Below are 12,244 nucleotides of genomic sequence, written 5' to 3' on the forward strand. Positions count from 1 at the left end.
ATGAAATAAACGCATCTCTAGTAAAATGAAATAAAGAAATGTAGAATAATGTATAATGATAAAAAGAAAATGGAAAATGTAATAAGTGTCATAAATGTAAAAATGTAATTGTAATAAATGTTATAAATGTAAAAATGTAATTGTAATAAGTGATAACAATGTAATTATGATAAACGCAATAAAGGTACTCTAAGTACAATAGAATGAAGTATTGGATTACAATGTATAATAAAATGGCAAAAGAAATGAAATAAATATAATGATATAAAAATAAATGCAACAAATGTATCCTAAGTATAATAAAACAAAGTAATATGTAATAAAGTAATAAGTAAAATAATAAAAGCAAAATGTAACAACAGCGATGTAATAGAATAAATGTACCATAAGCAACAAAATATAGTAATGTATCGTAAGGTAAAATAAAATGAAAATAGAAAATGTAATATAATAGAATATATGTAACAATTGAATATTTAGTATTATGAAATAAAGAAATAAAATATACAAAATAAAACAACACCCAAATAAAAGAAAAATAAAAAAAACAAAGCAAAAAAGAGCCCTGACCATGTTAGGGGACACCGGAAAAAAAAAAAAAAAAAAAAAAAAAAAAAAAAAAAAAAAAAAAAAAACCTAACCTAACCTAACCTAACCTAACCAAATAGTAGGTTTTTATAGCGGAATCTAAGAAAATGGTCGTCCAAAGGTCGCCCGTTCGCGGGGGCGACCCGCCACCAACCCAATCCCGCGCATTTAGGTCCAGCTTAGAGGCCCAGGGCTCCGGAAACATTACGATTCCTCCGGAGGAACTGGTTTCGGCGTCCGTGCGTGTGGTTACCCAAACACCGCCCTTGGAGTGTGAGTTAGATAAGGCATCTGTAGGAGGGGATGCGCGACTCTCCCCTACGCCTCCACTCTCCCTTTCGGTAGCACCATCGCCATCGATTTCGCAGGCTACGGTTTCGCCCAAAGGCAAGAAAAAGAAAACCAAAGCCACCATTCCTTTGTTCATTGAACTGCCCGCTCATTCTGAGGACGTCAAGGATATTGACTCGTTCGTGGCGGTAGTTAACAGTTTAACTCACGCTATCTCCCAGGCGGTCAACGAGGGGAAGAGCGTAACCGCAAATAACAAAAAAGTGGTCACCGCTGCCGCAGCGGAAATACAGAAGGCTACCGCGGCTCTTGTCAGGTTGAATTCTGAAGCGCCTCTTCCAAGCTCAGTGGAAAGCGGTGCTGTACCGTTCGATAAAGATTCGCTCGTAACCGTGATCAGACAAAGCATCCGAGAGGAACTTAAATCGTTGCCTACTGCTGCGCCCTCGCTACCTCCTCTAACTAAATCGTTCGCGGCGGCGGTCGCGGCTACTCCACCTAAACGGCAAGCTGCACGCACGCTGCCATCTATAATCATAAAGGCAGATGAGACCAGCGACCATCAGCCGGTCGTGTATGACGAGTGGCGTAAGCACGTCTCGTTCCGGGACACAACGTTTGCGCCGACCAAAGTCAAGACACTGCGCCAAAATATGTTAAAAGTAGAATTTGAAACCATCGAGCAGAGGGATGCCACCCTCACTAAGGCCAAGAAAATCCCTGGAATCATCGCGGAGGAGACGAAGCTGCGGCGCCCCTTGATTATTTTGAGGGGCATCAGTAAGGAAGTGCAGAGGGAGGAACTGACGCAAATCATCAGTCAGCAAAACGAGATCAATGTTGAGGACCTCCGTCTGTGTTTCCTTCTCAGAAACCGCAACGAACATCTCTACAACGCTGTTTTGGAGGTGGCCCCAGCGGTGCGTCGAAAACTGGTAGAAGGCGAGCGTGCCAACGTGGAGCACCAAAGGGTGCACGTGGCGGACTTCAGCCGATTTGTTCAGTGCTACAAGTGCCTTCAGTTTGGCCACACGAACGGAAAATGCACGGCTGATTTCTACCCGTGCGCCCACTGTGGCTCTACAGAGCATCATGCGGCGTCTTGCCCCGTCAAAAGCAACCCCGATAAACTGTGTTGTTACAATTGCACGCAATCAAATACCGCTGTTAACGTGAAACATTCGGCTCTCGACACTAAATCTTGCCCCAAAATCATAAAAGTAATTAAATCCCTAGAAGATAACACTGACTATGGTTACTAACCCACTCAAGATCATCCAATGTAACCTACAGCGTAGCTTTGTCTCCCAGCAAGAGTTTTTCACGTACTTTATTAATAACAAATACGACATAGCACTCATCTCAGAACCGTATGTCGGGGCCGCCTTGGTCGCTAAACCACTACCGGGAATAAATATCTACCAGTTCCCCCAGGGCTCTCGGGTGAAAGCCTGCATAGCTACTACTGCTACCGTTGCTGCTCTCGGTGTTACGCAGCTATCAGCAGCAAATTTGGCAATCATCCGCGTCAATCTTGGCCCTAGAAACTTAGATTTAGCTTCTTTCTATATCGAACCGGAGGCCGACAACGACGACACTATCGGCAAATTAAATCGATTTCTCAATTCGACCGGTTCTTCTATGCGGTTGGTGGGCGGTGACGCCAATGGCAGCCATCAGGAGTGGGGCGAGACTAGGGCGAACCTTCGCGGGGAGGATTTCGCCGCTCTTATGGCTTCGGGTGACATGGCAGTTTGCAATGTGGGCAACGAACCAACTTTCGAAGTTGTCAGAAATGGAGTCCTCTGTTCCTCGATAGTAGATGTCACTTACTCATCTCAGAACCTCGCAAACGCTGTGAGCAACTGGCATGTCAATCGAGAGGCTTGCTCAACTTCTGACCATAATGCTGTCGACTTCCTTCTGGAGCCGCCGCGGAGGCCAGAACGAATTAAAAGTAACTCCACATTCAAATTTTCCACCTTCAGGGCCGATTGGCAGGAATTCCGAGAGAAGATAGGATTGGCAACGGAGGCACTTATTGCAGAAACGGACTTTAACTCTATAGCGTCTGAGGGATTGGATCGTGTGGTGGACCGGCTAACCGATACTGTCCAGAGCGTTTGTCGAGCTATGTTCCCCCATAAACCAGGTCCAAAAATGTTCAACCCCTGGTGGTCAGATGCTCTGGAGAAACAGAAGAAGGAGTGTATAAGGCTTCACCATCGACTCCATGATCTGAAGAAATCTAATAAACCCCTCGCCGAAACCATCGAGGCTTATAAGGAAGCAAAACACGAATATGCGAAGGCACTCTCGAAATCGTCGACTGAGCATTTCAGGGAGTTCTGTGAAGCACAGGGCAAGGAGGATGTTTGGTCAGTTACGAATAGGATAATAAAAGTATCGCCCCCAAGGAAACCTCCACAAACCCTCAAGTGTGGTAATACCTTTACTGACACTGCATCAGGCACCGCCTCTGCCCTGCTTAACCACTTTTACCCGGACGATACACCTGATCAGCAGGATTGTCATCGCGATCTTCGTCACTCAATGGCGGAATTGCCGGAGACGGAGGACGATCTGCCGTTCTCGGTCGGCGAGGTTCGGGAGTGCCTCTCGTACATCAGCGCTAAAAAAGCCCCAGGGGCAGACCATCTAACGGCGGACATCTGTCGGGAGGTCTTTGACTCCATGCCCGAGTTCATAACTGGTCTGTATAACAGATGTCTGGACATAGGTCACTTTCCAAAGTCCTGGAAAAAGGCGGTAGTGAAAATCTTGCCAAAACCTAACAAAACTGATATGGAGTCGCTAAGTTCCTACCGACCTATAGGTCTCATTCCGGTATTTGGAAAGGTTTTGGAGAAACTTATAATCAAGAGAATAATGTACAAGACAGAGACTCAAAACACACTGAGCCGGGAACAATATGGTTTCAGGGAACAGACCTCTACGACAGATGCCCTAGAGAATGCATTAACTATCGTCAAAACTGCTAAATCCAAGGGGCGCGAGGTGGTGGCGGTGTCCTTGGACATTAAAGCCGCTTTTGATAATGCTTGGTGGCCGGCCCTCTACAAAAGATTAAGACACATCAAATGCCCAAAGAACATCTATAAACTCATACAGGATTATTTCCGGAATAGAATAGTATCGCTGCGTTACGCCAATGACATAGCGTCCAAGACCATGTCTAAAGGATGCGTCCAGGGGTCAGCCTGTGGACCGGTGTTCTGGAATTTAATCCTGGACGAGCTTCTGGCGCTATCGCTGCCGGAAGGCGCCCATATTCAGGCATTTGCCGACGATGTCCTACTTATTGTGGAAGGCAAAATAAGAGAGGAGGTGGAGACCGTTGCCACTACGTGCCTCAACAGCATACAGTCATGGGGTGAGCGAGTCAAACTGCAGTTTGGTCCTGAAAAGACGCAAGCGATCGCGTTCACGACTCAAGTCAAAAGAGCTGAAATAAAAATGTGCAATATCAAGATCCCTCTGTCTGACCAACTAAAACTTTTGGGCGTCATCATTGATAGCCGGTTAAATTTCATTCAACATGCCAATTATGTCATTAAGAAGGCGACAAATATATTTAAGAGCCTCTGTAAATTCGTTAGACCCACCTGGGGGGTGCATTCTGAAAATGTTGAATCCATCTATCGCCAAGTCATCATCCCAATTATTACCTATGCGGCAGGCATCTGGGGCTCGGCTATAAATTTCTACTCTGTACGCCGTTCCCTTAGATCGTTCCAAAGAGGATTCGCCATTAGGGCCATTAGGGGATTCCGCACGGTGTCTGCGGTTGCAGCAGAGGCCCTAGCCCAATTCCCGCCTTTGCACTTGGTGGTAAAGGAGGCGTGGGAGCTTCATCAGGTGAAAAGGGAGGGAGTATCGCCGGATCTGCCGGAGGACTACCAACTATACAAGCGAGTAAAAGTTAGGGATCTTTTACACCCGGCAGACCGGCTGGACATCACCTACAACGAAGCCACAACGCAAGAAGAAACCGACGGTCTGAACAACCCAGATGGCCCCAATATTTTCACAGACGGGAGCAAACAAGATTCCGGAGAAACGGGAGCGTCATACGTGATATTTCTCCCAAATCAATCACCCATAACTCGGAAATTTAAACTTTGCCGCACCGCTTCCGTCTTCATTTGCGAACTTTATGCAATAGCACAAGCCTTGCAGTGGCTGGATAGCAGCAGCCACTCTTCAGCCACCATCTTCACCGATTCACTTTCTTCACTAAAAGCCATCCAGGACAGGAGTAATACAGATCCACTAGTAAACCAAATACATCACAGCTTACACAATTTAAAATTAAATAACTCTTCGGTAAAATTTGTGTGGACAAAGGCGCACGTGGGCATAGTAGGGAATGAACTAGCAGACGCTGCAGCCAAAGAGGCTACTGCTAAGAAGACAGCGTGCCTCTTGTATGTGTTCCCACTGTCTCATGTAAAGCGCCAATTGAGAGAGTCGACTTTAAGGGCGTGGCAAGAAGACTATGAATCAGCCTCTCAAGGAGCGACTACTAAGGCATTTTTCAAAAATATCTGTGATATAGCTAAATTCAGAAAATATACACAGACTTCTTTTGCATTGACACAAATACTAACCGGACACGGATATCACAAGTCATACTTACATAAATTTAAAATCACAGATAACGACTGCTGTCCATGCGACAGTCATACTACCCAAGATATCCCACATATATTAAAAGAGTGCCCAATATTTGATAAAACTAGATCTGAATATATATTTTACTGCGAAACTAAGAAAATAGAGCCATATAACTTGATAACCACAGCAAAGAGCGAAATAGCTATTGACAAATTCATCAAACACGTTGACACGATAGTGTCAAGGCTAAAATCTATCAATGGTACCTAATATAAATTACAGCACTACAACAACTTATTAAACGGCAGCAATATACCTGTATCAAATAGCAGGTGCAGAGCTGACCAAAGTAAACCCAAAATCTAATTACTACTCCATGAAAAAGAACATTTGCACTCTATATAAAAACAGTAATTAAAAAAAAAAAAAAAAAAACCTAACCTAACCTAACCTAACCTAACCTAACCTAACCTAACCTAACCTAACCTAACCTAACCTAACCTAACCTAACCTAACCTAACCTAACCTAACCTAACCTAACCTAACCTAACCTAACCTAACCTAACCTAACCTAACCTAACCTAACCTAACCTAACCTAACCTAACACCACGCGGAACTTTTGCGCCTGGGTGGAGCATACTCAGTTACATCAAGACCGGACAACTAACATCAGTGTCTGGACTGTAAGTTAGTGTTAATTAGCTAGTAAAATAGAATATAGTTTTAAAATATAGCACGTAGCATAATTAATCTAGATAGTACAAAGAGCAACATGTCGATGTCAGTAAAAGGCAAAACCACACCATCTGAGGTTGCAACGGCGCCCTCAACTTCATCATCAAGGTCGGTAAATTCCGTAAAATCTGCCCCACTTTCAATGGAGCAAGTAAGCCAGAAGGCAAAAAAGAACAGGCCGACCAAATCGTTGAGGGAGAGGGTGCTGGTGCGGTCAGCATCTCGCCGGTCCTCATTGAGTGAGGATACACAGGAAAAAGACCTCTCATCCCAGCTTGAGAATGCACCAACAGAGACAGTTACTGAAAGGGTCTCGGCGTGGGTCAGCGAGGATAAGCCACCCCAGCAAGTAGAATCTGACGAGGAGTCTTCGGACTGTTCTTCGGTATCGCAGGCCTTGCAGGGGAGGAAGAGCCTAATTCACTTCACCTCAAGAAGAACCGGGGTGGAGATGGACCTGGCTTCGAAGCAGGCTAACGACATGCTGCTCAAAGGCAAAGATGCACTGGAAGCGGCTGGCAACATGAAAAGGGAATGCAAGCAAACAGCTCTTGAGTGCTTGCAGTGCCTTTACGAAACAGTCCTGTCGCTGTCCGATTCCAGAGCTAGACATAAGTACAATTTAGAAAAAGAGAGGCAGCGACACGCTCAAGAGTTAGTGAGAGTAGAGCGTGCCCACAACAAATTAATAACAGGGACACTCTCAAACATTACCAACCAAATATCACAACTACACACACAAACCGTAAAAAACAGTGAGGAGACAAATGCCATACGTAGCTGGCTAGGCCACGAGACCGCGGAGCCATACCGCCAAATAAAACACATCTCCCAGAGAATGGTTCACCTAGAGAATGCGATAGGAAAAGTGGCGTTGCAAAAATGGGAAAATCCTAACGAAAAGAAGGCGAAGGGTGATCACGAGCTGACAGATAATAACCAGGCTAGGATCACGACTCAGCTGGACCAGTTGTCAAAGCAGCTGGACGAGCTCAGAAGAGGCCTAGACAGGATAGCAAACGACACCGGCCGCATTCTCAAGGATGACACTAAAACACGGAACAGCGAGGTGCTGGAGATCCACAGAGCAGAGACTGGAAAGGGTCTGACTGAAGTTAAAGAAGCCATAGAGAAAGCCGAGAGCAAAATTTGCCAAACCATTGCAAAGGCTCCAGTGGCTTCAGCGACGTCACCAGCGGTACAGGGAGAAAACCTAGAAAGGCACCTACAGCCAATAACGGAAAGGCTGGAGGCGGTATCATCGGAGCTCCGAACAATGAGGGAAACAAGGAGCAAAACCCCTCCCCCAATGACCAGCCTAGGGGCAGAACTAGCCTTAGCGGAGCTAGCAAAGGCGACGGCCCCGGCACAGCCAACGTATGCGCAGATGGCCCGCAAACCAAGGATCCCCCAGCCTAACCACACCCTAATTGTATCATCCACAGACCCGCAGAAGTCGGGAGAAAATGTCATCGACACAATTAGGGAAGCACTGGATTGCAGGAACTCCGGTGCTAGGGTTGACAGGATCCGCAAAGGCCGAAACCAAAAAGTCATCCTGAGCTGCAACAGCAAAGATGACTTAAAATTGGTCAAAAACAAAATACAACACGGGCAGTCCCTGAAGGTGGAAGAAGCCAAAACAAATAACCCTCTTGCAAGGGTAAGAGACGTACTGGCCTACCATACAGACGCGGAGATAGTTGAGACCATAAAAAAACAAAATGACCACCTCTTAGTAGGGCTGAGTGCAAAAGACATTGCAATCCGTGTTCGATACAGAAAGAAGGCAAGGAATGCACTTGAATGTCACCCAGTCCTGGAACTATCTCCTGAAGTCCACAAAAGGTTTCTGGAAGCGGGCAAAATATACGTGGGTCTACAGAGAAGACCAATAGTGGACCAGTCCCCGCTGGTACAGTGCGCCAAGTGTCTAGGTTTTGGCCATACAAGGCAGGTCTGCCGAGAAACGGACAGCTTCTGCAGTCACTGTGGGGGAACCCACACGTGGGAAAGCTGCCCGGGTAGAAAGGAAGGCAGACCGTCCACATGCAGGAACTGCCAAAAAAGCAAGAATACCACAGGAAACCAGGGGCACCATGCTTATAGCGATGAATGCCCAGAAAGACAAAAATGGGATGCTATAGCAAGGTCCAGAATTACATATTGCTAAAGGCGCTTCGAGCATTAAAATAATCCAGGCCAACCTTCAGAGGTCCAAACTGGCAACATCGGAACTGCTAGAAACGGCGCACAAGAGAGGGGTGCTGATAGCACTAATCCAGGAACCCTATGTGGGGAAAACAGGGCTGTTAAAGCAACACCCTGGCACACAAGTAATCCAGTGCACTCTTAATCGCCAAAAACCAGTAAAAGCGGCCATTATAGTCTTCGATGATAAGCTGGAGGTCATTCATGACCCACAGATCGTGACCGAAACTGAAGCGGCTGTTTTGCTGAAAGCAGGTCCTATGAGGCTGGGGTTGATCTCTGTCTATTATGAGGGGGATCAGGAAATTGAACCGTACATGGCGCGAACACAATCGGTGTGCCAACGGCTTAAAACTGGGAACCTCATAATAGGTGGCGACGTTAACGCCAAGAGCCACTGGTGGGGATGGAGCTCCGAGGACGAGAGAGGAGCGGACTATGTGGCTTTTCTAAACGACATGGACTTCCATATAATAAATACTGGAGATACCCCAACTTTTGAAGTCTACAGGCGAGGAAAGCTGTGCTCTAGCATAGTCGACGTCACAGCCTGCAGCCTACCCCTGCTTGGAAAAATAGAGAACTGGAGAGTGGATCGAAGCATAACATCCGCGGACCATAACGGCGTCACCTTCACTCTGCGTTTGGAATCGGAATTGAAACCGCTCAAACCGATAACCACCCGCAGATACAACACCAGGAAGGCGGCGTGGTCCGAATTTGCAACACACTTCAGGAATTCTATACTGGAAAAGAACATTACCCCCCAAGCAGTGGAAGACTCTAAATCTCCGGAAGAATTGGAAGCTATAGTCTCAGCCTACGTCACTGCCATCCAAGAAGCTTGTGACCATGCTATTCCTGTCATGGGCTCATGGAAAGGTAGTCCTACACCACCATGGTGGTCTGGAAAGCTAAATCAGCTAAAAGCCCAAACTCTAAGAGCAAAACGGAAGATAAGAAATGCAGCACCAAGTAGACGAGACAGGGTAATAGAAGAATACATAAAAATAAAAGAAAAATACGCAGAAGAGGCAAACAAAGCTCAGACTGAGAGCTGGAAAGAGTTTTGCACGACACAGAAAAAAGAGAGCATGTGGGACGGGGTGTATCGGGTGATAAGGAAAACGACAAGAAGACCAGAGGACATGTTGCTGAGGAACGCCGAAGGCAACACCCTCAGTCCAGAAGAGTCGGCTGAACTTCTTGCCAAGACCTTTTACCCCGATGACAAGGAGACTACAGACAAACCGTACCACAGACAGCTCAGGGAGTGGATGGCGAATAATCACAAAACTTTGCTGCGAAGTCTGCCCGAGGACGATCCATCATTCACACTGGCCGAATTGGAATCTGTGCTTAAGGCAATGAATCCAAAGAAGGCTCCAGGACCGGACGGATTAACAGCGGATATATGCACGAGGGCCATTGCCTGCAACAGGGAACTATTCATGTCAATAGCAAACAAGTGTCTATCACTGCAATACTTCCCTGGGCAATGGAAAGTGGCCCACGTTATCATACTCCGAAAACCAGGAAAGGAGGATTATACCCATCCCAAATCCTACAGACCAATCGGCCTACTATCAATTCTAGGCAAAATTGTCGAGAAGTTGATGATAGGCCGACTGCAGTGGCATACTCTACCAGCCATCAACAGAGCACAGTACGGCTTCATGCCGCAGCGTGGAACCGAGGACTCCCTCTATGACCTAGTGAACCACATCAAGTCGGAAGTCGGTAACAAGAAGATCGTTCTGCTGATATCACTTGACATAGAGGGAGCTTTCGACAATGCGTGGTGGCCGGCGCTCAAAAACAAACTAATAGAGATGAAATGCCCAAGGAACCTATACGCCATGGTTTGTTCTTATCTCACTGACCGGAAGATCAGGGTCAACTACGCCAGAGCAGCTGCTGAGAGAAAAACGACGAAAGGATGCGTCCAAGGATCCATCGGCGGGCCAACCTTTTGGAATTTAATCCTAGACTCTCTGCTCAACAAGTTAACTGGCGAAGGAGTGTACAGCCAAGCGTTCGCCGACGATGTGGTCCTAGTTTTCTCAGGACATGAAATGGCTGTAATAGAAGAGACAGCTAACAACACTCTAGCAGGAGTAGTGAGGTGGGGAAAGCGTAACAAGTTACACTTCGCCGCACATAAAACCAATGCGATGATCATTACAAGGAAACTTAAGTACGATCTCCCAATTCTCCACATGTCCCAAAACAGGCTACAACTCGTCAAAGAAATCAAGCTTCTAGGACTCATCATAGACCACAAGTTAACCTTCGAACCGCATGTCAAAGCTATCAGGAAGAAAACGGCAGAAATATATAAACAACTTGCATGCGCTGCGAGAGTGACTTGGGGCCTAAACAGTGAAATAACAAGGACTATTTACGTAGCGGTGATCGAGCCTATAGTGTTGTACGCTGCAAGCGTATGGTACCCGGCAACGGAGCTACAAATGATACGCGATCTACTGAATGGACTCCAAAGGGGATACGCACAAAAGATTTGCAAAGCGTACCGTACGGTCTCACTAACATCTGCGTTGGTTCTGTCGGGGCTACTTCCACTCGACATCAGAGTTCAAGAGGCAGCACAACTCTATTTGGCGAAAAAAGGCAAGTCAAAAGACTTTTTACCGCCAGGCAGGGAAATGGAACAATGGGTCCATTACCTCGACCAGCCCCACCCATCAACGCTCACCGAAACAAACTACGAGATCCTTGAAACCCTGGACGAAGAAACAATCAACTCTCATCATGTAACAGGCCCTATCATCTACACGGACGGTAGCAAGATAGACGGCAAAGTAGGCGCTGCCCTAACATGGTGGGAGAATGGAGCAGAAACTAAGTTTCAGCAATTCAAATTGGATCCAGCCTGCACCGTTTTCCAAGCAGAACTATACGCGCTGCATAAAGCAGTTCTACTTGCAAAACGGAGCGATGCCCCTCAAGTAAACATCATGAGTGACTCGAGATCATCCCTCGAGCTGCTCGAAAATCCAAAAACCAAACACCAAATAGCCCGTATAATCAAAGATAACATTATCAAAATTGTAAAGGCCAATAGAAAACTCCGACTATTCTGGATCAGAGCTCATATCGGCACCCCCGGAAACGAAAGAGCGGACGAACTGGCAAAGATTGCTGCAGCAAACACCAATACCTCCCCCCACTATACGAAAATTCCCCTATCCTATGTAAAAAGAAAGATACGGGAGGAATCTGTACGTAAGTGGCAGGATAGGTATCTCACCTCCGAAACAGGGCAGATCACCAAAATTTTCTTCCCTGACGTAGGCATGGCTTACGCCTTGGTAAGGAAGATTGGGGTGAACTATCTGCTCTGCCAAGCATTTACAGGTCACGGAGGATTTGCACAATACCTGTGCCGGTTCAAACTCAAAGACAGCCCAGGATGCGAATGCGACAATGATATCGAAGAAACGATTGAGCATGTCATACTGGACTGTCCACGTTTCGGGGCGGCACGGATGAGAGCCGAGACCCGAATGGACACTGTTTTCACACTACACAACCTACACACTCTACTGGCAGACCCCAGGAAGCGAGATCACCTCATAAGTTACCTCGAGGAAGTCACCCGAATCACTACCAGAAGGAACAGCACTCTGACAGCAACACAACCCGGAGATCAGGATTCAAACAAAACAGCACAAGACTCAAACAATACTCCCCGAGTTGAGGTTCGCAAATTGCCGATCACTCAACTACTCAACCTAGGGAGTAAAGGCGAACCCGGTA

General features: G+C 46.5%; 1 protein-coding gene across 1 annotated transcript; it reads left to right on the forward strand.

Moving 5' to 3' along the window:
* The first annotated feature begins 639 nt into the window (after positions 1 to 639).
* On the forward strand, positions 640 to 2,141 carry LOC112056527 (uncharacterized). The gene has a single exon (XM_024096969.2). The coding sequence runs from the start codon at positions 696 to 698 to the stop codon at positions 2,139 to 2,141; it is 1,446 nt and encodes a 481-aa protein (XP_023952737.2). The 5' UTR covers positions 640 to 695.
* Positions 2,142 to 12,244: the final 10,103 nt, after the last annotated feature.

Source organism: Bicyclus anynana, chromosome 3, assembly GCF_947172395.1.
Source record: "Bicyclus anynana chromosome 3, ilBicAnyn1.1, whole genome shotgun sequence".
Taxonomy (NCBI): Eukaryota; Metazoa; Arthropoda; class Insecta; order Lepidoptera; family Nymphalidae; genus Bicyclus; species Bicyclus anynana.